This window comes from Acanthochromis polyacanthus, chromosome 22, assembly GCF_021347895.1.
Source record: "Acanthochromis polyacanthus isolate Apoly-LR-REF ecotype Palm Island chromosome 22, KAUST_Apoly_ChrSc, whole genome shotgun sequence".
Lineage (NCBI taxonomy): Eukaryota > Metazoa > Chordata > Actinopteri > Pomacentridae > Acanthochromis > Acanthochromis polyacanthus.
Window position 1 is genome coordinate 27,329,738 of NC_067134.1, and position 27,726 is coordinate 27,357,463.

General features: G+C 40.0%; 2 protein-coding genes and 1 long non-coding RNA gene across 3 annotated transcripts in view; 2 read left to right on the forward strand and 1 right to left on the reverse strand.

Moving 5' to 3' along the window:
• LOC110967950 (potassium voltage-gated channel subfamily H member 7-like) overlaps positions 1–21,733 on the forward strand; it is a 92,542-nt gene extending 70,809 nt beyond the window's left edge. The window contains 7 exon segments of the mRNA XM_051943293.1: positions 3,154–3,408; positions 4,937–5,136; positions 7,267–7,351; positions 9,438–9,668; positions 10,689–10,848; positions 15,506–15,683; positions 17,728–21,733. Of these exon segments, the coding sequence (XP_051799253.1) occupies positions 3,154–3,408; positions 4,937–5,136; positions 7,267–7,351; positions 9,438–9,668; positions 10,689–10,848; positions 15,506–15,683; positions 17,728–18,009 (1,391 nt within the window). The 3' untranslated portion in view covers positions 18,010–21,733.
• LOC127532183 (uncharacterized) overlaps positions 1–27,726 on the reverse strand; it is an 809,822-nt gene that overhangs the window by 371,624 nt on the left and 410,472 nt on the right. The window lies entirely within an intron of this gene.
• LOC127532169 (NLR family CARD domain-containing protein 3-like) overlaps positions 26,266–27,726 on the forward strand; it is a 29,598-nt gene continuing 28,137 nt past the window's right edge. The window contains 1 exon segment of the mRNA XM_051943443.1: positions 26,266–27,685. Coding sequence (XP_051799403.1) covers positions 27,618–27,685 — 68 coding nt within the window. The 5' untranslated portion in view covers positions 26,266–27,617.

A 27,726-nucleotide genomic window follows, 5' to 3' on the forward strand; every position in this document is an offset into this window, starting at 1 on the left:
TTTAGTGGGTTACTCCAGCTGTAACTAAATGAAGTTTGTGGTCGCTTTCTTCTGTTGCTTCTTCTCCCCTTTCCGGTTCCATTTGTGTGTGAGTGAGTGTGACGTTTTGAACGCCATTTCTGCCGACTTTCAAACTATCCTGTCCTGAAACGCTCTCACCGCATCAACATGAAGCGACCTCGCTATGTCCTTGGCATAGTATAATGTTCTCACCACGATTATACTGTGCAGTGTTCAGTCATAGCCGCAAGTGAAACGAAAGCCACAGTTACTGCGCGAGCGTGCAGTAAGTCTGGCTTTTCTCATCATGATACTGCTCATGGTACTTATATAAGTTTGTCTTTTCCATGTCTGCCTCATGTCAAATGGAATGACCGCACCACTCTGGTAAGAGCAGGAGGTACATGTGCTAACACAACTACTGTTTATATGAATGTTCCTCAGTGGTAGAGCTTCATCTAGCCGTGTCTGACACCAGTAGTGGAATGCTTTGATTTATTATTAGCTCTGAAGACAGCCATGTTCTCTTAAGTTAAGGGTTTAATATGCTGTTGTTTCATTAATGTCCCAAACATGCATGTTTTTAGAGGGCATAACCCCTCAGTGTTTTATCTGTTACACATACATGAACACACAACTATGCTGGAAGTCAGGGGTGTCAAACTCGTCTAAGTTCAGGTTCCACATTCAGCCCAGTTTGATCTCCAGTGACCAGTAAAATCACAGCATAATAACCGATAAATAACCACAACTCCTAATTTGTCCTTTGGTTTAGTGCAGAAATTTTCACATTTAAGGAATTATCTTTTTACAAAACATCATGAACAACCTGAAATTTATTCAGAAAAGTAAGTTCAGTTTCATCAACATTCAGCCTCAGTTTATCATTTCCACATCACAACTTCCAGATCACAGAGTGTCTACAAAGGAACACAACATTTAGTCACAGCTATCTGGAACTGAATGATATCGTATCTTAGCATATGATTAAAACAAGAAAAGACAAAACAACAAAAATAAGACAAAATATTCGAAAAATGAGACGCAAGATGGCAAAAACGATACACAAAATGACAAAAAAGTGAGACAAACGACACGTAGCAAAACAAAAATAGACAAAAAATTTGACAAAAAACTTACAAAGTGACAAAAAATGGACAAATGACGAAAACCAGACAAGAAATTACAAACAAGACCAAAATGACACAAGTGATAAACAAAAATAGACGACAGAAAATGACAAAAACAAGACAAAATATGACCAAAATGAGACAGAAAACTGACAAAAGAACAACGAACAATCTAGTATTTTACTTAAAGGTCAGTACAGCTAAAGTCAGACATAAAAAAGACGAAAAACAACAAAAACAGGACAAAATATGAGACGAATGACACAAAACAAAAACAGACAAAAAAGTTACAAAGAAACAAAAAATGGACAAACATCAAAAACGAGACAAAAAAAATTACACAAATGACACAGACCAAAAATGACAGAAGCGAGAAACAAAACAACAATAAAAGTAAGCAAACAAAACAAGCCAGACAAAAACACAAAAAAGACACAAACGAAAAATGGCAAAACACAAAATGACAAAAGTGAGACAAAAAGGAAACACAAAACGAGAAATAAAACGGCAGAAACATGAGACAAAAGACAAAATATTACAAAAGCAAGACACAAAACAATCTAGTATTTTACTTTATGATCAATTATTTTGCATGCATCCTTTTAAATATTTACAATCTGCAGTTAGAACATTACAAAGTCGTCCCGTGGGCTGGATTGGACCCTGTGGGGGGCTGCTTTTGCCCCGCGGGCCGCATGTTTGACACCCCTGCTGTAGATAGTTGCTGTGGAGCCACATTTTGTACCAACGCATGCCGTACGGAGAGAGAGAGACGCAGCCCTGTGTTCCTCGCAGGCCCCATTAAACGTCTATCCCCGGTAGACTTGCATGTGGCCTGCCTCGAGGTCCCTGTTTTGCATGAAATCTGTGTATTCAAACACAACCCCATGATGTTCACCTGGTACCAGAGGCAGAGTGAATCACGCCTGTGAGAGTGGGCACAGCCTCGCCGGGCGCTGCCAGGTTTCCCTCCACCGTGGGAGGCTTGGCTACTCGCTCCGCAGCGGCACCTGCGCTTGCCAAATGTTGTTCAGTCTTTCCTTTCCAAATCTACTGATCGGTCTTTGTTACGAGCAACAAAAAAAAGCTTGTCGGAGCCAGAAAACCAGTTCAGACAGCACTTCTTTTGCTCTGCTCGTGTCATTAGCACATTGTACTTTATATGTGTGAATGACAAAGATAAGAAATGTGTTTTCTTGTTGCAACTGTCCCTTATGTGTCCTCGAAGCTCTCCTCCTTGCCTTCCGATGTCTGAAAACGTGCTCCTCATTTACAGTCAGTTCAAGTTGTCCGGGGATCGTTAGTTGTTGTTGTCAGTGGTCGTTGTGTTTTTGTCTTTAAAGGGTAAGTCTGTTTTAATGCTTTTTTTTAAAGAAAGAAAAAATCCTCAGAGAAAAGTGAGGTTTGTAGAAATGTTAAATCTAATGTTAAAATGACTTTTTTAAACAGTCTTCCAGGCTAACTTACTCCCATGGGTCAGAATTTACATGGTATTTGTAATGTTTGCTTGTGTTTTTTGTTTGTCTACAAGTGAATTATATGCAGATTTTGAGGGAACAGACAAGTTTAAATATTGTTTTTGGCTAGTTCACCATTCATAGTCGTTTCATCACTGCCTTGCATAAAGGCACTTTAAAGACCTAAATAATGAACCTGTGTTTTGAGTGTGTGCTGTTGCTTCTCTGCACTTTCTTAGTCTCTAAATGTTCTGTCCTGTCTCTCATCTTAAGCTGCTCAAAGGCTCACTAAAACAACAAATTGTACCTCTGTGTAAAAACTAAAAAGAAATAAGACGTTGCAGGCTCTTTCTACCGCAGGGTACGATAGGTTTTGAGAAGAAGGAAAGAACACAGGTGGCAATTGTATCAAATTCCTCTGGAAAACCAATCAATTTGACCAGCACCTCACCCCAAACCCAAATTCAATACACATTCAAAACCACAGCTTAAAGAAACAACAACAAAAAAAACCCTTCTACGCTGCATCTAACCGTACTTCTATGCTTTGACCGTCTTTTACTCTCAGGTCCTGAAGGGTTTCCCAGAGTGCCTGCAGGCAGACATCTGCCTCCACCTCAACAAGAACCTTCTGCAGGGCTGTAAGGCATTTCGAGGAGCTACCAAAGGCTGCCTTCGGGCCCTGGCCATGAGGTTCAAGACCACCCATGCACCCCCTGGAGACACGCTGGTCCACTCTGGAGATGTGCTCACGGCGCTCTACTTCGTCTCCCGCGGCTCCATCGAAATCCTCAAAGATGACATTGTGGTGGCCATCCTGGGTAGGTGGACTGTACAAGAACAGCGATTTAGTAGTTTAGTAGTGCTAACTGATCCACACAGTTGGTTCAGGGTTCTAAATGGCGTCCAGACCCCCTATTGTCCTCGTTTTGACCCTGACGTTAGATCCCACAGATCCCCCCTTATCTAGCCATAGACGATACAAAAGACGCCGTATCTTTAAACCACTCACAAAGTAGAAATGTGGTGACACTGATTGAGCTTTTAGGTCTGCAAAATGTCTAAATGTTTCTAATTAGCCCAGTGAATTCTGTAAATGAGCCGGCTCCAAAACACTTCAGAGAAGCGTGACTGATGGTTTCGTCATTCCATCCCAGTTAGCTTTGCTTCAACTCCCCTCCGTTAGTGCAGACGCTGATGGGCCAGCTAAACGGAGATGGCTCTGTTCTGCCGCGATACGGCCGGGTTGGCAGCAGAGATCCCTGTCGGGTGCGTTGTGTTAACTTCCTTCAAAGAACGTTGCGATTGCTGCCGCCTCACAATTTTGCCGACGATGAAGGGAGAGGACAGAAAAGACTGGGGGAGGACACATGGTGGGATGAAGGTAACGGAGGATATGCGCTGATGGGAGAAAGAAGGCATGATTGCTTTCAAAGAGAGACGGATGACAATAGAAGCAGGGAGTGATGGAGAGCTGAGCGAGTGGGCGGGGTGGAAAGAAGAGAACGAACGGGGAAGTGAAAGAAAGGGGGCAGGTTGAGGAATTCAGGGAGAGAAGTGAAGTGACAGAGGAAGAAAAGTAGGTAGTGATAATTTCATGCGGTTGTCAGTGTGGGGATAGACGGACTTATCGACAGCCTCCATATGCAGTCACAGTAAATCTCATCTCCTTTTCTCTCACTCCAGCTACTGGCAGGTGGATCCTACTGAATCTTTTAACGATCATCTCCATGCAGCCAATAAGGGCTGACGAAAGCTACGGACACTACAGGGTCACTATGAGCAATAACTATGGATAGTGAAGCTATGGATTGCACACAACTCTGTGCAGATTACTCCATCTTCACGTCATATTTGTGGACATTACAATTAATATAAAGGCAGAAATAATGAACATGACAAATACAAACTAAATGCACAGCAGTATTTTGTTAAATTAATGCCAAAAATGAATTTATTCATATATTTTAGACACTGATTATTTATTGGAAATGACTGATTTCACTTTGGACCCTGATGGTCCACAGCAGCGAGCACGGTGAACCCCGTGGTCATTCCATGTAGGTCATTGCTCACTAAACAGAGACAGGATTGTTTGGCCTGCGTGACTTCATGCGTAAATCCCTTTTTTAGATGACTGTGATGCCCTTCAGCCTCTTTAACGTTCTCACGCTTCTCTGTCAGGTGGCCTGCCTCTTTATAGGTCATCGCATGCAGCGCTGCGTACCGTCCAACTGTATGCTCTCCAAGGAGCTGAACGGAGGTTTTCTGTGGATATCGCCTCCAAAGATGCCCTTTAATTAGCTGAAAAGGGTCACTTACTCTCATCCAACGTCGTTTCTTCTGCAGGTAAGAACGACATCTTCGGTGAGATGATCCACCTGTACACCAAACCTGGGAAGTCCTGTGCAGATGTGCGAGCTCTGAGCTACTGCGACCTGCACACCATTCAGAGGGAGGAGATTCTGGAGGTGCTGGACATGTATCCAGAGTTCGCTGACCATTTCCTCACTAACCTGGAGTTAACCTTTGACCTCCGTGATGAAAAGGTAATCATTATCTTATTATTCCTGCCTGTGATTCTACAGATCTGGGATCTAGCTCAGAAATAGATTGAAGGCATTTATGCAAAATCAATCACTGGTTCTGCTTTACTGTGCAGCCAAAAAGCCTCTTTTAGAGACCATTAACTTGAATTAAAGAGTCTTTTTCTTGTGCAATGTCTCTGCCATGTCCGTTTAAATTGAACACTTGTTTAAATGAATTCTTTTTAGTGCTTCAGTCCATCCATGGATGGAGAAATAAAAGAATAGTAGTTCATTTAAACATTTTTCTTCCATTTACTGGAAGACAAGAGTGAGAGATCGTGTATGAATCAAGCAGTAAGGGTGGATATTACAGACAGCAGACACGATGCAGCCTGCACAGGGTGACCCAGAAGTTTGGAAACCAATGAAAAGTCTATAATCCAAATAATATATGTTATTTCAATAAATCAGTGCCACAGATATATTCAGAAGTGTATCAGATTAGTGTAAAACAAACATATTTCCACGTGTTCATGTTTGTTTCTTATACAAAGTTGTGAACGTTTCCACCACCTGGTTACATTTGTATCTTCTGGAATGTATCTTCATTCATGCTTATGAAGGTTCCTCAAACTGGCCAGTAAATGTTGCCTCATAGTACTTTTGGATGTTTAAAAAATTAAAGATACTTTACCATCAAGAGTTCTGAAATCTGACTCTGATGGCCTGCATTTTGAAGTTCTGCTCCAGCATACCTGGACCTTATGCTTCTATTCATTTTCTTCCGAGTTATTGCACTCGGCAAATACTATGCTTTTAAGTTATTTATTATGCTATAACAAAAATGGGTAAAATAAGAGTGAATTCATGCACCCCCAACTCAAATAGACACTGCAGTTAAACTTTGTTTCCAGACTTTTGGGTCACCCTGTAGTGATAATGAACGGAGTGTAAGAGCAGCTCTGTGTGAGGTCTTATTTGTCTTTTAAACAGGAGAGCTGCAAGTGCACTTTGTGTTGGCCTTTTGTTATTTATTCAGAGAAAGAAGAGAGGGACGCAGAGGGGAAGAGATACATGAGAAGGTTCTAGTAGAATTACACCAAAACCAGCAAACATGGTGCTCAGACAAGACAGGAAGTAGTTTCTGTTGCTTAGTTAAGAAAGCCTTAGTTTTTAGTTTCACCAAGTGTAGAGTTCAGGTAAAAGCCAGCCACTTCCACTTATTAATCTGCGTTTTACCGTTTTCGAAATCTCCTTAGCTTCAGGAAACAACAAGCTCTGAAAATAACAAGTTTTGATTGTGCAATAAGGCAGGGCTGCTTGGTTCTTTCAGTGGATTAGCCATTTTTGTTTGTTTGCTCGCTTCTCTCTGTTTTAAGTTACTCTAAGTCAGGGGTCCAATCCGGCCCACAGGATGACTTTGTAATTTAAACATTTCCAGAGAAGACATTAACTGCAGATTGTAAATTTGTAAAACTATAAATTTAAAATCATTTCTGGACCATGGCAAATTGTTTGGATCAGAAAGTAAAATACTTGATTGTTCTTGTTCTTTTGTCATTATGTATCTCTTTTTTTGTAATATTTTGTCTTGTTTTTTTGTCAGACTTTTGTTTGTCTCATGCTTTTGTCATCTTGTTTCTCATTTTTGTGTTTCCTTATTGTTTCCTGTCTTATTTTTGTCATTTTGTGTTTTGCTTTCTTCATTGTTTTTTGTCTCACTTGTGTCGTTTGTTTTTTGTTGCTTTGTGTCTCATTTTGTAATATTTCGCACTTTTAATGTGTTAATGATAAACTGTTGAAACTGGACTTAATTTTCTTAAGAAATTTCCGGTTGTTCGTAACATTTTGTAAAAAGAGAATTCATTGAATGTGAACATCTGTGCACTAAAACAAAGGAAAAATTGGGAGTTGTGGTTATTAATCGGTTGTTATGCTGTGATTTTACTGGTCTGGCACCACTTGACATCAAATGTGGCCCCTGAACCAAATCATTTTAAGTAATTCTCATTTTTACTGTAGGGCACCCTTAGGGCTGTTGATTGATTGATATTAAATTGTGTCTGGGACCGGCTGAGTCACTTCATGCTCATTAATGTGTGTCCTTACATTTTATATGGCACAGCCTGATCAGACATTGTTCCCTTACAGACGACTAACCCACAAGCAGCTGATTCTAACTCGGATGACGTCAAGTGTCGAAGGCGGGTGTCATACAGAAGAAAGTCTTCCTCAGGTCAGCCCCAGCGTGCAACATCACTCCTGTTTATCAACCTGCCTCCTCTGTAGACGACTGACGGCTTGGTATACCTTTAGGTTGAACTTCCATGTGTTAAAATGAAGGTTGTTCTCTAAGGATACAAACATTTCTTCTCACCACAAGCAGTCCATAGTTCAAACAACCCGTCCATGCTGTGGTGCCACCAGGTGATGCTTGAGTTATATAATGGAGCCTCTGCAATGTGAAGTATCCACTTAACATGCCAAAGCTGTGCTCACTCTATTCCCAGTCTGTCAGGAATGTCTGCTGGCCCAGCGTTACATAATAAGGTGTGTTTTATGAAGTAGGATTACCATTTAAAACAGTGAGGAATATTTGAATTAATCCAACCAGTGTTGCTGCTGATTACTTGGTCTTCATCAACATGCTATACAATGATGATTTTTGAGGGACATACTTTTTAATCAATAAACGACAATAATCAATCATAAAACGTCATGGTATAGACCAGGGGTTGGCAACCTTTGGGTGCTTTCACACCTACGCCTTTTGGTCCGCTTAAAGGCATTAGAGGAGGTTTAATTTCCTATGACTTTGAACGTAGCATGCGCACATACAACCTCCCCCCTCTTAACATTTACGAAGAAACGCCCCCCTCCAGAAACTTGCGTAGCACTCGTGAAGTTGTCTTTTACAGCTGGGTCCCCCTGGATCTTTATCGGCCATTATGTAAAAAAGATGAGCAAAACAAGTCGCCAGCTAACTACGAAGCTATACCAAAGCAACACATACGGAAAACATGTAAGTAATCTACGTAACTAGGCCTGAGCCGGAAGATTTTTGATTGACAGGAAAGGGAGCAAACCAAACGCCTCGGTCCGAGCGCATTGATTGGCTGATGTTTTTCAGGTCCTGCCATGTCCACAGTTATTTTTTTTATTTTTTTTATTCTTTTAGAGACCATACATACAAGTCCACTAAAGGTCAGTATATTCATTTTATGTGAATCAGACAAATTAAATAAAAAAAAACATCCTCCATAATGCCTTTAAAGCGCACTGGAGTCCGCAACACCTGCAAGTACGGTTCGTTTGGGCTGGTGTGAAAGCAGACCAGATTTTTTTGGTTTGGACTTAAGAACTGGACCGAGACCACAGAATAACAGATGAATTTAAGGCACATCATCCAAGGAGGAGTCCACTTGGCTTGTTGGTTGAAAAAGTTTAAAGAAACAGACAGTGTCACAGACAAACACTGTTCTAGACGACCAAATGCATCAGCCCAGACTAAAGAACTGGTCATGGCTAAAAGTTACAGCTAATCTTGACCGTATCGTTCCACGTGTCCATCCTCCGCTGAGAAGTATCAGTTCAGCTCTTTCTTCTTTCGACAAAGCCTTATTTAATCTGTGGAGATTAAAAAAAAAAAAAAAGTTAAGGAGTTTTCCCATGAGTCCAGACTTCTGGGACACCCTGCAGTACACCACCTAAAAATGTCAGACTATGTAAACTAAGAAAAAAAGAGTATACTATGTCTTTCAATAAATCTCACAAGGTGCCGTGATAGCATGGCATTTAGACTCATTCACAGCACACTTTGCTACATTTGAAATCACCCCCTTCAGGACCTGTGTTGTGGTTAAAAAAAAACGTATTTGCAGCTCAGACAAACAGCAGCCTTCTGTGCACAGGGAGCTGTTGTAATTTGACTTGTAACAGCAAGGAGACTTGGGACTTTGAGACAGCGCCTCCACTCAGCAGTTTGGCTTTGATTCAGGCAAATCTAATTGGTCGCCATGGCTACAAGCTGTCTGAATCCTGTCGCCATCTCCCACCGTAACACAGAGCGAGTGGGGATGTCGCTAACAGTCCATTAATCAGGTGTGCTGAGTTTAGAGAAGCTTTTTGGCTTTACTCATTCAGCGTTCAACACACTTGACTTCAAACATGTCTGGAGTCAAGTTCTCTAACACTGTTTGTCCTCGCCTCAAGCCTGAAGCAAAACACTGTTGTCAAAGTTAATGAGGCAACCCCAGAGGAAGACTGTGGGGAGAAGGCGGCGTTCCCCCAGCAGACCTCCTGATTAGTATTTCTTTCCGTAGGCTCCCACAGCAACGACCCAGCGGCCGCCTACAGCGAAGCAAAGCAGGGGAGGCAGATCTACGCCTCCTCAGCAGCTGAGGGAGAGGATGAGGAGGATGGCAGGGAGGAGGAAGAGGAGCAGAGGCCCTTGTGTTCTGGTGTGCTGGGCTACCCGGTGGTTAGGGACCTCGGACTGAGCAGCGCACCAGAAGCACCGCCTGGAGAGAACACGCACAACCAGGAATATAAAGGTGGCATCCTGCTCACTCATTTATCTACGTCTTTGTCCTGTCTTTGTATTTAGTATCAAAGGATTTATTTTTGGCTCATTTTGAACCCAAACTGATTAAAATAAACACAACTGAAGTGACAAAATAAATCACACCGACAATTAAGAAAGTTATAAGAATGTAATTGGCTCAGAAGAACTTAAAAAATCCTTCAGCCCAAAAGGAAGACTGTCACATCAATCTACTGGAAAGTCCAGGTTCCACATTCAGCCTAAAATGATCTGAAGTGACGAGTAAAATCACAGCATAATAACCTATACAGAGCAACATTGATTCATTTACACATAACTTACCATCACAGCAAAGGAACAAAACATCTAGTCACAGCTATCTGGAACTGAACGATGTAGTATTTTATGTGACAAATATGACCCAAAAAACACAAAAATGAGACACAAAATGACAATCGAGTATTTTACTTTCTGATCCAAACAACTTGTCATGGTCTAGAAATGATTTTAAATTTATAGTTTTATTAATTTACAATCTGCAGTTAATGTCTTCTCTGACACCCCTGATCTAAACCTTCACTACTGAGGATTAGATCCACTAACTGTCAGTTTGATCGTAGGTTGAGACCAAACTAAAATCAGTGGAATCATGTTGTGGACATCAGCGCGTCTCCTGCTGCTTCATGTTTGACCGCCACCTTAAATCCCCCATAAATCACTCTCACAGCACACAATACCCGTTGACGTAGGACTCCCCTGTGCTTCAACTCTACGTCACTCTGCTGAGATGGGAAACTGTGTCAGCGTGTTGATTTGATAGTAATATCCCATAATTCAGCCGTAAGAGGATTGCTGCCAAAGCAGAGATCAGTGATATTGATTCTATAAACAGCTCAGCGAGCCAATTTAATATCCAATCCGACCTTAAAGGAGAGGAAGAAAAATCCCTCCATCAGGCATGAGAAGATGCTTCCCCTGAGGCAGCGTTCTAATAACAGATCGTGTGTGTGTCGGTGTTCTTACCCTGCAGAGCTCCATGTGGACGAGTGGGTCCATCAGCGTCCCGGTGACGGAGCGGAGGAGTCGGCCCAGTGTCAGGAGACGCCGGCCGGGGAGGAGGACAGCGACACGGACCTCACCTACGGAGAGGTGGAGCAACGGCTGGACCTGCTGCAGCAACACCTGAACAGGTGAACAGACGCCCGAAACAGAACATCAGACACGAGTTACTGTTACTGCACAACCTCAGAAACGCATCGAATGCAGCTCCTCAGTTCTAGGAACTAAAGGGTCTGAACCCAGAGCACTTTACTGTCCTCCATTTTTTTCTGCACTCTAAAGTTCTACGTCTCCATGGAAACACCACAGCCATGGAAGAAAAGTAGAGGGAACTCGGAAATGTGCGGTTATAATGTCAAAAAAAGCAACATTTACTGTAATAGAAAAAAAACAAACAGGTGTTACCACTGGGGGGGGGAGGGTGAGTCTACATACATTATAGGGATACTCTACTACTAATTTTTAATTTGTTTGTGTCAATATAGAATCCAGTTTTGATGAAATACCTACGGTGGCCGACAGGGGCAAACATGCTGCAACCACAGAAATGATCCAAAACCAAAAACTCACAAACGCATAAAACACATGCAAGAAAAAAAAATGCTGCAAGAGAAACATGCTGCAATCACAGAAACGACACACAAGCAAAGACTTACAAAATCACAAAACAGATGCAAACGAAAAATGCTGCAAATATATAAAAACACACACAAACCCCCAGAACAACCGCAAGAGAAAAACGCTGCAAATTCAATCCACAACGTTTGTGCGCTGCTCTTCGATAACATTGTATAAAAATAATATTGTATAAAAGATGCCAGCCAAGTAAAACATGACGCTCAAACTAAATGAAAACGTACCTTTTCACACTAAAAAATATCAGACACTTTCACTTTCTTCTTCTTCTGCTTCTCCTTCTTCTCTTCTTCTTCGTGTCTGGTGCACTTCCGTTGTGGATTGAAATACCTCAATTTGAAGCATCACGTTCAGTGTCACACATGAAGTTTAGAAAGTGTAATTTTGACTATTGTTAATCATGTAAGAGCCAAATATAGAAAAAAGAGCCAAAAAAGATATATATAAACTCAAATATTGAAGAAAATGAGCAAAAAAACACAATAATATGTAAACCCAAATGTAGAAGCGGTTGCATCGATGACGGGAGTGGTTTGGGACGGTCATTTGAGGCGGTGTGGTTGGTCTGGATCTGGAAAAGCTGTGTTATTAGTATTCCCTATTTTTAATATGACTGTGCTTTGATTTTGATCATAGTCACTCTGTGTTTAAGGATCGATGTAATTGCAATGCTGAACGTACTAAAAATGAAGCTAAAACCACCTTTGGGATCCGTTTCCAGCATTACTTGTTTCACAGTTTGCCACACGAATTCCACAGTTCTGCCTGTAATTGGCTGCAAACTTCCGGCAGCGTACGGAGCAGGTTTGTGCAGAGAGCGGAGCGTGTGAGCAGCTCCTGTGATTCTCGGATACAAATGAGGGGAGGCAGACAGTCAGCAGCCGTCTATTTATAGCCACAGCCACGAGCTGCAGACCTGACGTCATCCTGGGAGGTTCACATGCTGGATGTCACGGTGAAGTTGCACAAACGGTCCTCATTCAAAAATGCCCCCGACTTGTTGGTTCGGTGTTTGGGGAGCCTCCTCACAGCTGGCCGTCGTTCACACGTTTTCACCACAAACACTAACGGCGTTTACTTGTAGAGGAGCAAAAACAAGCTCCCGGCAAAGTGACAAGACGCCATTAAACTCCATCCATTCACCGTTTCCTTTATAGTGAAGGTGCAGAAGAGAAAAAAAAGATGATTCACCGCCTCAGACTCTCTCCCATGATGGAACCTGGTGTTCTGCAGTTTGGCCAGACACAAACTTTGGCACCATTTTCATGTCCAAACCTTTCTTTGCCACCACATCCATCAGACAGCTCCTAGAATTGCTATCAAGGTTTCTGCTCATCTCCACTCAGATTCTTGTGTTGATCTCGAGGTGTTTGAGGTTTGCTTGCCATCACTGAGGTCTTCAGGTTCCTCCACAGATCCAAGGATAGAGTAGAGGGATCAAACGTGTCGTTTCTGAGATGCTGCTACCAGAACTTCCTACTTTTTGACGACACACTGAAGTCAAAGGCAACTAAAACACTTGGGTGTGGCTTTGTGCCGCGCTCTGTTACTGAGGAGTCCTAATAACAACCTCATTCAGCTTTTAGGTTGGAGACATGACTTACAATTGATAAATAACAGACTAATAGACTATAATGCATTAGTTTAAAGCAGAGGTATCGAAGATGCGGTCCTCCAGAGGGTCCAATCCGATCCTCAAAGAGTAAAAATTACAGAGAAGACATTAACTGCAGATTGTAAATTAGTAGAACTATAAATTTAAAATCATTTCTAGACCATGACAGGTTGTTTTGATCATAAAGTAAAATACTATATGGCCCAATGTTTTCTCATTTTGTGACTCATTTTTAAAAAATTTTGTGTTTCCTTTTTGTTTCGGTTGTGTTTTGTCGTGTTTGTGTTATTTCCCTTGTTTTGTGTCATTTGCTCTTTTTTTTTAACTATTTTGTAGCTTTTTTTTGTTTAATTTCTTGTCTATTTGTTCTCGCTTTTGATATTTTGTATCTGATTTTTGTAATATTTTGTCTTGTTTTTTGCTTTTTTTGTCAGATTTTTGTTGTTTTGATCATGAAGTAAAGTATCGCGTCATTCACTTCCAGGTGACGAAATGTTGTGTTCCTTTGTAGACACTCTGTGATCTGGAAGTTGTAATGTGAAAATGATAAACTGAGGATGAATGCTGAAACTGAACTTATTTTTCTTAACAAATTTCATGTTGTTCATGATGTTTTGTAAAAAGATAATTCCTTAAATGTGAACATTTTTGCTCGAAAACAAAAGAAAAATTCAGGGTTGTGTTTATTTCTCGGTTATTATGCTGTGATTTTACTGGTCACTTTAGATCATTTTAGGATGAATGTGGAACCTGAACTACTACTTTAGAAAACGGTACAAGTTTGAGTTGAATAATGAATAATTTTGGACATGGCAGAGTAATTCAGAGGTAGTTTCTGGTTTCATTTCAGTGCATTTCATTCATTCTACTACTTTGTTTACCAGCTACTTTTACTGAAACACACGGTATGGAATGCAGTGATTAAAATGAGCTTCAATAACAGAACGCTGCTCATGTCTTCATGCATGCTTGAGTTGCTAAAAGTACTGTAAGTGAATGCAGAACTTTAATATGCATATAGCTGTGAGTACTTTCATTTGAGAAGCGCTGGGCCAGAAGTCGTCTTACACTCATCAACCACTGAACCTGTGCTTTCAGACTTATTTCTTATGGGATAAAATGTCTGGCGTGAAGGTGGGGGAGTGTTAAAGTCTCCCTGCCGTGATGTTACACCTGCTCGGCAGGTTCACACTCTGGATTTTGCCATTGCTCAACAATTTTTTAAAAAACAACATAAAAATTGAAACCAAAATTGGAAGAAATCCCTTAAAAACATGAATAAATGATGTGGAATACTGGTTTGGATAAATTAGAGCCGAAATGTGAAGCCTTCTTTTGGCCTGTACTGTCCAACATTTATGCAGTTCTAAGTCTCCCCCTAGTGTCAGATTTTAGCACCTGCACCTTTCTACAACAACTACACCAGCAAAGGTCAGACAACATTTATCTCTGCTTTCATGCACTGAACGCACATAAGGAGTACTTTTAGTTTATTTTTACTTCTTAAATGGTGTTCCAATGGTATGATATACTGCTGGGACAGTGAGAGATTTTAATTATCTACTGTGACGATCAGCATCTTTCAGGCTTTTAACTCTCATGTGTTCAGCATCAGAAGACTTATTTTAAAGATGGTCATGAAGAGAGTATTTAACATCTAAACCAGGGGCGTCAAACTCATCTTCAGGGTCCACATTCTGTCCAATTTGATCTCAAGTGATGCAGTAAAACCAGAGCGTGATAACCGATAAATAACATCATTTCCACATCACAGAGTGTCTACAAAGGAACACAACATTTAGTCACAGCTATCTGGAACTGATGATGTTTTATTTTATGATCAAAATGACAAAAGTCAGACAAAAACAAGACAAAAAAGACAAAAAGTAAGACAAATGATACAAAATTTGACAGTTACAAAGTAACAAAAGAATGGACAAGTGAGAAAAAATTACACAAGCAAGACCAAAATGATAAGAGCTAGAAACACAGCAAAAAAAACACCACAAGTGAGACAAAAAACACAAAACGAAAAAAGCAAAACACAAAATGACAAAAAGACAAAAAGCATGAGTGACACAAAAGTCAAACGAAACAACACAAACAACACACGTCAGACAAAAAAACGAGACAAAATATGACAGAAATGAGACACAAAACACACGCAAGACAAAAAGGAAACAAAAATGTGACAAAAGCCTGACAGAAAAAGACAAAAAACAACAAAAACAAGACAAAATATGACAAAATAACAAAGAACAATCCAGTATTTTACTTTCTGATCCAAACAACTTGTCATGATCTAGAAATGATTTTAAATTTATGGTTTTACTTATTTACAGTTAATGTCTTCTCTGTTGTTTTTCCACTTTGAGGACCAGATTGGACCCTCTGGAGGACCAGTTTTGGTCCACAGGCCTCACGTCTTACACCCCTGATGTGAACAGTCAGGACTCACCTGGACCCCCACTGGACCAGAAGGACGTGCAGCCACTCGTCCTGCTGCTTGTTTCATATTTTGCTCCTCTGTCCGTCAGGCTGGAGTCTCAGATGACGGCTGACATCCAGGCCATCCTGCAGCTCCTCCAGAGACAGACCACAGCCGGCCCCCCCGCCTACAGCACCGTCACGTCCAGCCCCGAGTACCAGAGGCCGGCCATCAGGGTCCAGCCGGTGTCGGAGCTCAGCCTGGGTCCAGCTCCACCTCGGCCTCAGGTACAGCAGGAGGACTCCTCTTCAGCGCACGTACACCTGGATCAAAACGGCCACGACACACACCCGCTATCACAATAACAGCTTAGATTTAGTCACTTCAATCAAACCAAACCCCAAAATAAACACTAAAACACCACAGAGTGATTACCACCAGCACAGCTGCTCCTAATTCCACTGATCAGCCCCGACACCACCAGTACAAACTACAGGAAGAACTGAACAAGTTATGGCTAGAATAAAATAAAGTAGAAACAAGAAGTGTGAAGATGCAAAAAGTGCAGCACACAGTTTCAATATTAACAAATCTAAGAATAAAAGGTGACATCACATAAAAGCAAGTCTGTAAAGAACGGTGTGAGGAAGTGATGTGACAAAAGCAGAGAGGTTTCACCTGAGGATCTAATTCTGTCAGCTTCTTAATATGCTGGATCCCAGTGAGGGCTGCATAGTAGAGTAGTGGTTAGCACTTCTGCCTTGCAGCTAGAAGATCCCCGGTTCAAATCCTGGCCTGGGCCTGGGATCTTTCTGCATGGAGTTTGCATGTTCTCCCTGTGCATGCGTGGGTTTTCTCCGGGTACTCCGGCTTCCTCCCACAGTCCAAAAACATGCTGAGGTTAATTGGTTACTCTAAATTGTCCGTAGGTGTGAATGTGATTGTGTGTCTGTATATGTAGCCCTGTGACAGACTGGTGACCTGTCCAGGGTGTCCCCTGCCTTCACCCGAGTCAGCTGGGATAGGCTCCAGCACCCCCCATGACCCTAGTGAGGATAAAGCGGTGTACAGAGGATGGATGGATCCCAATGAGCCTAAAAAGTAATGAGTAAAAATCAATTCTAGGATTTAACTGCTGCTGTGTGATAGTTCCAGCGTGTCCCTCATTTAAGGATGCAGCTAAAAGTCTGAATGCTTATTAAACAAACCAAGAGTTTGCAGTCCAACACTGAGCCCCAGAAATGATTAAAAAGCTTCATTTTGTTTCTGGTAACTTTTGTGCACTGGTTTTATTTCAGCACTCAGAGTCTCTGCTGCTGCTCTGTTTTGTTTCTACTCGTGTCTGTTCTGCTCCAGATGGACGGCAGAAACAGACATGAGAGGTGAAGATGACATGACGCTTACAGCCATTCAGTGGATTTGGAATAAGAAGACCTAAAGCATGATGAACCGTTTCATTTGTTGTCTTCAAACATTAAAAAGTTTGGGGTCGCTTACAAATGTCCTTATTTTGTAAAGAAAAGCAGTTTTTTTTTCAATGAAGATCACATTAAATGAATGATAAATCCAGTCTAGACATTGTTAATGTGGTAAATGACTGTTCTAGCTGGAAACGGCTCATTTTTAATAACAAATTGGAGCAACTTTAATTCATATACTCTACCATTCAAAAGTTTGGGGTCTCAGAAATGCCCTTATTGTTGAACGAAAAGCAGTTTTTATTCGGTGACGATAACATTAAATGAATGATATTTTTGTTTTTGTTTTAAATTTTGTATTTTACGCTGCTATTCTTTTGATTTCGCTGCTGTTTTTGTTGTAAATTAAATGATCGGCTCTGACCTGAACAGTGTTTCAGGGTGAATTTAATGATACATTTTGATAAGGAATAAGGGGTGGGACTAGATAAGTTGTTTTTACTTCTTCCTACACCCTTTTCGAACAAAATCTGGTTTTGAAATTTTGAAAAAATTTGAAATAAATCCAGTCTAGCCCATAAGAACCCACGGTGACACCAGTGTATAAAGCACTTTGAGTGCCCCAGTCTCTTCCTTGTAAAGTTTTATGTCTGACCTTAACTCATTAAGTCCTTTAAGAAAAAATGAGTCTGGGTTCTTATGGGCGAGACATTGTTAATGTGGTAAATGACTGTTCTAGCTGTAAGTGTTTAATGGAATATCTCCACAGGGGTACAGAGGAACATTTCCAGCAACCATCACTCCTGTGTTCTAATGCTACATTGTGTTAGCTAATGGTGTTGAAAGGCTCATTGATGATTGCAGTGACGTGTGCTGTGTTTTAGTGACTCTCACCGTGTTCTGTCGCCCTCAGAGTCCTGCTTCAGAGACGGGCCCCAGCAAATCCAAAGAACCCTCCCCAGTCCTCCTCCTCCACACACAGACTCTTCCAGACGGGAGCTTTACTGGACTGCTGGACAGCGACGCCGAGCAGAGACAAACGCCGAACGCCGTGGACTCGGCAGAGCAGCAGCACCAACAGCCGCCGCCGAGGTTCCCGTCAGGCCGGCAAGCCTCTCTACCCGACGTCCCCAGCAGCTCAGGAATGTTGGGACTCCACAGGCCGGTGTCTGACCCGGGGCTTCCAGGAAAGTAGGCCCCTTCCTGCCCAAAAAAAAAAACCCTTCTACGATGACTGAAGGTCTCCTCTCCAGCTTGACTCAGGGTCTAAGAAAGAGACTGATTATGCAAAGGATAAAAACTGTAGACTTTCTTCCATTCCTTTTGAGAAAACCTCCCAGCCCTAAGCGTCCCTCCGCTCTGATTTAGATGTATAAACTCATTTATACAGAGGTATTTATAAACTATATTATTAACATGTGTAAAGTCATCATCTACTGTGTACATACTTCCAATAGAACACTGCCAGCAACACGAGGCACCTGATGTGCTTTTTCTAAAAGATATGCATGACCTGGGTTCTCATGTTTCCTCTTTTCGTTGCACGTTGCTCACCAGGCGATCAGGTGTGATCTCTGCATGCTCACAGACTACTGTAGCTATCAAGTCTCATTTTCTACTACTCTCCCCTCTTCACGGGGGGAACAAAGCTACTTGAAACTCTTTCCGAGGCATTTCTCTGTTTCACTCCACAGCTTTGAAGCTCCTGTTTTATCAGCAGAAAAACTGACGCAGCCACAGACTTACAGAGAGAGCTGTCTGTATATTTAGTGTGCCTACTGTACACCACATTGCCATGAAAGATGGAAACCCACTCCTTATTCAGTGTAAAAAAAATGACATCCCATAGCACAACGACAACTTCTGTCAGTCTTTGAGAGCAATAATGACGAGCCAGTACAGGAAATCCACTGATCTGTGTTTACTTCTCGAGTTAAATACGCCGTGGAAGTAATTTTACAAAACCTGACCGAGGAAAACAAGATGCTGCCGATTCATTCGCTTGTCGGGATTAAACGGCGTTAAGCTTCACGGATTTAGGTTGACATTAATGTTCAAAGGAGTAGATTTGAAAACATGAGGCCATAATTACCATGAAGCTGCATTCTTCAGCTTAATGTGAGGTGGAAAGTGGCACGAAAGTCTTTCTGTGACCAATTAGAGATGAGTTTCTCCACAGGAAAATTTATTTTTGTGCATTTTATTTTTAGAAAAGTGACAAAATCTGAAATATTCAATTAAGCGCAACATTATTCATTCAGTCAAGAACAGTCTAAGCACAAAACAAAAGCTAACTGCTACAGCCATGCCATGAAATTACATTAATAAGAGACATTTTATGAGAGATTTTAATGGCACAGGTTGATTGTTCTTTGCCATGTCCCTTAAGAACAGCTGATGCCGTAGTTGTCTCATCCATTTCTAACCAGTTCAAAGTCCACCACTAAGAGGAGAGCTGCACATCGTGGCTGCTTACAAAAAGAGAAAAGGCGATAAAGCCAAAGAACAGAGCGATGACATGGAAGCTGAAAGGCCTGGAGATCGTCACCAAGAGAAGTACAAGTCTCTCCAGTCAGAAGACAACCATTAGTGAAGTAAAAAGTCACCACTTACCAGAACCTGGCACGGCTATTCAGCTGTTTGTTTGCACAGAATCTTCAGCTGGTTTCATTGAAACATCCCAAAATCACTTCCACAAACTGATGTCATCTCTGAATCTTAAAATCTTTGTCATGTTATCAGCAGAAACCGTGTATTTGTCATTTGGTCACAAAAAGTCCAATCTCCTGCCTCAACATTAAACATCTGGACAGGAAGTAACGCCCTGAATCGTCTTCACAGCTGGCGGGAGTTTTTCAGTTCCATTCTGTTGCATGCTTTAGCTCTTCCATTATCCTTCCAAAACGTACAATTTCCCGACTTACTAACAAAACATCATCACAGCACTTCAAACTGCACAGAAAGACGGTTTCTTTCGTGTGTTTTCGGCTGAGGACGGCTCAGCCTTGGACAGCCTTAGCTCGACTTGCCTGCTCTCGCCTTTACGAACCATCAGCCCGACGCGCCGACAACCTGCTCCTCCTCCTCCGTGTAAATGTTTCTAGATTGAACTGCATGATGAAAATGAATTAGTCCTTTTAGTTTTCTAGCTGCATAGCCTCCAAGACGAGCTCACGTATTGCATGGAGACTGCACTCGGCTCAATTATAAAAGGTCTCGATTAAACATGTAAGGTACAGCACATAACAATCCACAGATTTAGAAAACAAAAAAACTGTTACCTATTTTTCTAAAACAAAGTATTTAATTTGCCCTTATTTTTATATGTACCTTATTTGTTTTTAAAGACAAAACTTGCTCTTTGAATGCTGTGGACTGCTTCCAGGATGACGATGATGATGATGATGATGATGATGATGATGATGATGATGATTTAGCCTCTCAATGTAGCAAGCAGGACCTGCAAGACGGACAACACTCAAACCCGGGTGTTGCGCTGACTCCGTGCTGTTTCATTAGTTTGTCTTGATTTGATTTCTGCAGTTTCAACACGGACTTTTCCCTCTGGATTCACAGCCCTGTGACTCCTCGCCCTTCGGTAGAACACATCGAGCGGATTAAACGCTGAAAATCTGATTTGTTTCTTCAACAAGAGCTGAAAAGGGGGAGATCATCTGAAGAGGAGACAAGAGAAAGCTTTTCTTTCCAGGACAACACCATCGTTTCCGGCAGAATACCTTCTCTCTTTTTCTTTTACAAGCTTTCTCCTCGAGCACAGATGTAGAACAAAAGTTGCTGAAGCCTACCTTGACATGTCCAGCGCCTAAAAACAAAAACAAAAAAAAGTCGTCCACTGAACTTTCATGGAATTTGCAAACTTTTGCACAGAGATTAGAAAACTCGCTGTACTGGATATAAATGTCACTTTTTAAACCTAGTGCTGTTCACAATTGTTTTTATGCATTTTTTAAATGTTTGCCACTGTATTTTATACAATGCAACACTTAACAGCTAATTTGAATGTTTCTGTTCTTAACTATATTTAAAGAAATAAACTATATTGTGTAAATAGACGGGGGGGAAATGCGCAATTGTACCAACGAATAAACAGAACGCATACTGATTAAAAGTGTGTTTATTGTGAGTAACAAAATATGAATTGTTTGACAACATTGGAAGTGTGGAGGTGGAAACCTGGTTGTGTTTGTACAGAAAGCTAAAAACGTTTACAGCTGCAAAAATCTCAGGCACATGAACTTCTGTAGCTCTGTGGAAACACTCCTAGTTCTGATTATCGTTAACAGCAGCTGTCAGCGTGGACTGAATTGGCTCACAGTCACTTTGGCTTTGTGATCACATCAAACATCAAACTACTACAGCAGTGACATTAGTGCATACCGGTCAAGCTCATAGCTATGGAATCACAGAAGTGCCATAATGAAAGTTAAATCTGTTTTAAAAAAAGGAAATAAGCATGTAAATATATAGAGGAATAAATAAAAAAAACTTTATTTATTCCTCTTTGTATTGACACATTTGTTTCCTTATTAAACAGATTTATCTTTCATTATGGCACTCCTGTGATTCCATACATAACTGCTTAAAGGAAAAAAGCAAATCAGCTTTGTCATACTGCAAACAGTCAATCAAAACACACACACACATATAAATGTTACAGGCCAAATTAGAATCCAGGCAGATTTTAAATCCGCCAAGGCAGAATTATAATTTTGATTTTGCCTAGGCTAGATTGAAATTTGAATGGTTTTGAATATGATATGCTCTGTTAATGTAATTATTTGTTTTCCCTAAAATTATGTACCTTGAAATTTGGTTTTAGATACAAGGTAAAGAATGACTTAAGAAGTAATGTCAACTTTTGTCCTCAACACTTGGCAAAATAAACAGGGAAAAAATGATGTTGTCAAAGTAGTTTCTGGGTTGTTTTTTCATATACTTTATACCACAATCCTGTTAGAGGGTTAGGGTTATTCTTTCTAATATACAGGCTATTGATATACCAAAATTGAAATCCGTACAACAACCATGGTAAGATTTTGATTTCCCTAGGCGAAATCAAAATTCTAATTCTGCCTAGGCGGATTTTAAGAAATTAAATAATGTATATATATATATATATATATATATATATATCTTTGTTTAGTCAGGACAGGAAGTCCTCTTGTGTAGCTAGTCCGAGCTACACAAGAGAGCAAACTTTCCAGAATGTGGGAGGTTTCGTAACAGAGTCTTGGTGTAATTTATCAGAGTGTCCAGCAGGTGGCATAAATCTACAAGAAACGTGAAGGGAGAACAGCACAAAGTGTTATTATCTACCAATGTGGGGTTAATGTGAGTCCACAAGCCTGAAAACAACAGAATCATCTCCATTTCAGTAATCTATAAGTTTATAGGCATCTTTTATAGAAAAATAATGAAAAATAAAATGTTAAAACCTACACCTGCAGGCTCAAACATATTTAAACCATCAATAACATCAAAACAAGTGTGCAAAATAGTAATGCTGTAAAATCCATTGTTGTAAAAATACAACAGCAGTTTTATATTTTTTTATTGTTCTTTATTATTTATATCCATATTTATATACGTTATTTTTGCAATTTGTTTTTATATGTATTTCAATTTTTGTGTGCTTTATGTTTGTTTATGCTTGGATCTTTTCTCGTCATTTTGGATGATATATACATATACATTTTTTGTATTTTCAGGTGTTTTTTGCTGATTTCTTTCTATATTTAGGTTTACATATGTACAATTTTTTTTAGCTTTAGTTTTATTGCGTTTATTTCCTTTTTTCAATGTGTGTTTGTATATGTTTATATATATATATATATATATATATATATATTATAATTACATATGTATGTATATATTTATACATATATTTTTTAGTTTTATTTTATTTAATTTTTTGCTCATTTTTTTCTATAATTGTGTTTATATAAATGCATACATATATATAAACACAAAAATATCTATATCTCCAGTGTTAAATTAGAATTTATAAGTCTTGCATAAAAGTTATAAGTTAACTGTAACTTTATTGTTATTGATACTTAAATTCCTGACATTACATTGTTAAATGATCAGACAACAGTTATGCTTAGCTTACACTAGCAATAAAATTAAAGCTACCTAGCCAGCTAGCTAGTGCTGCTGAAAGCAAATATAGCATGACATTATTAGCTTAACATTAGGTAGGCTAGTTTGCTTTATTAACAGATAATGATACCCTTTTTACAGATGGTTAGCTATTAAGTTGTTATATGAGATGATAGTGGACATAATTTATTGCACAACTAACATTAGCAAGGCTAGCGTGCTTAAAATTTACAAGGTCTCGAAGTGCTATGAGATGACGTTGTGAAACTGGTTGAACTGAATTTTATTTTTCGCTTGTCTTTTACACATGCCACATTTAAGCTATTGTTTTTTGTCAAAAGATAAACACTGCAGCTCTAAAGTAAGCTCGATGAAAGAGGAGGCTGACGAAAGCATTCAAAAGTGAAATAGCATAAGTGTAAGCTGTAGCTACGTTTTGACAAAACTTTGCAGTAGTTAGCTTCAATTATTCACAGTGCTAGCATGCTAACTAGCTGTTACAAAATGGCAACTTTTGGGTTAAAATTAAGCTAATGCAAAGTCCGAAAAACTGCAGCTCCTCAAATGTCCACTTGAAGCCTAAAGTGCATAAATCCCCATAGAGCCCCGGGTTAAAATGTCCAACTGTGCAGCAGAAATAAACATGTTTACATGCTGGTATAAAAACAGTGTTAGCGTCTACAGTGAAGTTAACCAGGAATTTTTACATAATTCACCTGCTTAAATTGCAGTAAAGGCTTAAAACTGTGGCTGAATGAAGGTGTGGTCGCTTTGAATGACTGGTAGGTGTCACCACGCAGCATTTCATGGCCCAGAGAATTTTGTTTGGCTCGTCTTAGTTTTACTTTGTTAAAATACAAGATGTTTGATTTCACAGTGACGCCTGTTAAACGTCGTTCTCAGGACATTTCCTGTTTCAAATGGAGTCACTTCAGCTCTGTGTTTGATTCTTTTTCTTCTTCCTTCTGTATACTGTAGTAAAGGGTTTATCTTTACATCACACTGGGAGCTGAGGCTTTAGGATTGTTTTGATCAGGGTGAAATCTGTTTCCTCCTTCGTTGCCCTGACGACAGTGACGTCACCGTCAAACCGGTTCTCCAGTTTAGTTTTACTTTGTGAGTCGTCGTGTCGAAGCTTCTTTTCTCTGTCTGAAGGTAAGTAAATGACATTTTAAAGTCTACTTCTAGCTGCTGTTAGTTTAGTTCCAGCAGAAACAGTAGAAATGTGTCTCCACAGCTCTAACAGTCAGCTCCAGTCTCCCTGTTTAGTTCGGGAAAGTTGAAAAGAAGATATTCACGTTGTCAAAACATAAACGATGCCTCTTTCTCATCGTTGTAAGGTAGAGAATGTGTCACCAAAATCACAACAGCCGTCAGTTGACTCCTGATGATAATGCTATATACATGTATAATTTTATGGAATATTAATTTAATAGTATAAACTCAATAACTTCACTCTTGTAGACTGTAGTGTTACCAGATTTACTGCAGCCATCAATTGGCTCTTGCTTATCATACTACAAGTCTTGGTCTGATATTAAAATATTCTTTCATGATTTTAAGGATTTTTTTTAGTAATGAAACTGTTGTTACATATTTCAGTAGTTTTTTGCTGTAACAGATCAAAGTGCTCATTCCATTTTTCTATCAGTTTTTTGTAGATTATGGAACATTAATAACTGAAAGTGACTGAATTTTATTTTATTTGGGTTGTTTATTGCCATGTGAAGTTTTGTACAAGATTTATTGTGTGAAGTTTAAGGATTAATGAGTAAACTAGCTTTGATGGAATTATTCTTGGTGTATGTGGTACTATATTTTATATAATACACAGTAAAATGTCTCGTGCTGTCAATAGATTAAAAAAGGAGAGATTAATTAATTATGATCTGTAAGTAATTAATCTAATTAATCTCTTTTTAATCTCACCTAAAAATTGCTGAGAAAATCCCTCAAATTAAAGTATTTCCATTTAAATTCATTACATTATTGTGGCAGATCAAAAGATTAATACATAACAAAAAGTAGCTTTATACAGTCATTTATTGTTGTTAACAGACTTGAACAGGTGTAGTTCTAACCATTTACGTTCCACTGTATTTCAGACTAGTCCAAAGTGCTGCCTGAAATCTTTAGTTTTGACCACTGAGGGAATTGCTGTGTTCTTTTGCCAATCTCCAGATAATTATAAAATAAAAATAAAACATCAGGTCCATATAAAGTGATGGTAGTAAACACATCCAGAAACAGAACATTTTTCAAAGCAATTCAAGTATTTAACACAGAACTTGTTGCTTTTCCTCTATTTCAGATAATATAAAATAAATAAAACAGACCGATCAATCACAGTGCTGTACGTCAGCACATCACAAATAACAGTGTTCATCATCACAAAATAAAGTGCTGAAAAACAAGCTATCAGTTCTAGTAGGCTACAGAGGACATAGCAGCTATGCTGACGTCATGCCTCATATTTCCTCCTCAGCCAGTCGCTCAGACAGACCAGTTTGGTCACATTTTCTGGGAGCAAGGCTGTCATTTTCTGTTGCACTGTGTGGCCTGTCAGGGTAAACAGTCTCTCACAAGTTAACACAGGAAAATTGGCATAGGGGCAAAGTGCACTTGCTTGTCCAAACACATAATTCGGTATAGTAATGGAATTTACAATCCTTACCAAAGAGAGGATCAGATAACACCAATATACCAAACAAACTGTTTAGACCAGGGGTCGGCAACCTTTAACACTCAAAGAGCCATTTCGACCCGTTTCCCACAGAAAAGAAAACACCGGGAGCCGCAAAATCCTTTTGGCATTTAAAATGAAGACAACACTGCATATATCGCTTTTTTACCTCTATGCCCTTGTTAATCAGTCGTGATTAATTAATTACAAAGCCTCTAATTTGATAGATTCATTTTTTAAATTGTGTCCTTCCACTAATGTTTATCTTACTTGGTTAATGTCATTTTTGCTCCTGGACCTCATATGTTACATAATGTTAGCTGGAAATCAATATTTTGCGAATGTCTATTTAACTTGTAAAATCTATTTATCTATTTATCTTAAGCTAATAACTTTTCTCCGGTAAGTCGCTGCCCTATTTTCCAAGACGACACTCCTCTGACTCTCTGACCTGCTGCCTGGATGTGACATGGAGCCGTGTTCTTGTGAGTAAACGTGTATTATCCTATCATGAGTACTTTTGACTCAAAGATGTGTCTTTCTTGGAGTGGAGCTTTAATATACAGGCTTGTCATTCTTGAGTAGAAAACGATGTGAAACTACAGGTGTTGCTTATCCAGTCGTAAAATTTAAAAAACGGCATGAAACGTGTGGGAATCGGAAGCTCCGTGTTGTCTCTCTGCATCAGCTTTGCGCTCTCATGTCACAGGCACAGCACATCCGGTGGAGTGACACGTCAAAGTAAGAGCGGTAATTTCACAATAAAATTCTCTATATTAAAATGCATTGAAACGCGCCTGAAAGGCAGAACAATGTATTTTCCAAAGTTACAGGGAGCCACAACAGAGGGCTGAAAGAGCCGCATGTGGCTCCGGAGCCGCGGGTTGCCGACCCCTGATTTAGACTGTCACCTCAAGGACTGGCGACTGGGAAGAAAGACAATAAGAAACCTTCTTACAAGGTTTCAGCGTTAATTGATTCATTTATTCATGATGTTAAACCGCTAATGATATTTCCCAAGCTAATAAAAAATCTTGACAGGAGAGACCTGGACAGGTCACCAGTCTGTCACAGGACTACATATACAGACAATCACACTCACATTCACACCGACTGACAATTTAGAATAATCAATTAACTTCAGCATATTTTTGGACTGTGGGAGGAAGTCAGAGTACCCAGAGAAAACTCACGCATGCACAGGGAGAACATGCAAACTCCATGCAGAAAGATCCCAGGAAGGGACGCGAACCAGGGATCTTCTCGCTGCAAGCCAAAAGTGCTAACCACTAGACCACTGTGCAGCCCACCATTTTACTGTGTATTATATAAAATATAGCTAACTACCGTTAATCTGTTGACAGAGTTCAGCTGTTAGCCATTAGCTCACTCGCTAACCTTCACTATAGCCACAATAAATCCTCTGATACATGAACGTTGCTTTACGTTGACTTAAGGTTGCACTAATGTTATTGTTGCAGCCAGAGACACGGTCCTCATTGTCACAGCGGTGGTGATTTTATTTCTGCACTTTAGTAAATAAACAGGCAAAGTCTGCCTTCATGTCTTCTCTGCTGCAGATGTTCCAGTTTACTTTAAGATAAGATCAAATTTATTGATCCCCCAGTGGGGAAAGTTCACTGTTACAGCAGCTGCAAATGAGAGAAAATATTAAAGACAGTACAGAATAATTTCTGAAGAATAATACTTGAAGGCTGTAAACTCTCTGGATTAAACTTAAAAGCCCAATCAGAGATAATGATACCATCAACAGATAATGGTATCGACCAGAGATGTGTCCATCCATTATTTATCCACAATTTGATCCTTTAGATTCATCCAGCTGAGAAAAAACACAACATAAGAGGTGATCAGTGGAGCAGCTGATGTTTCTACAGCACACATGATGATCAGGAGGACTTCAGTGGAGCTGAATGATGTGTTTCCTCTGCAGGTGGAGGTAGAAAGTGTTTGTGAGCCGGTGTGAGTTCAGCAGCATGGATCAGTGTGAGGACTGTCAGAGCTCTGTGTGTGGAGATCAGAAGAACCAGAGCAAAGATCAGAGGTGAGACCACATCTTTAACTGTCCATGAGTCTTCTGTATGT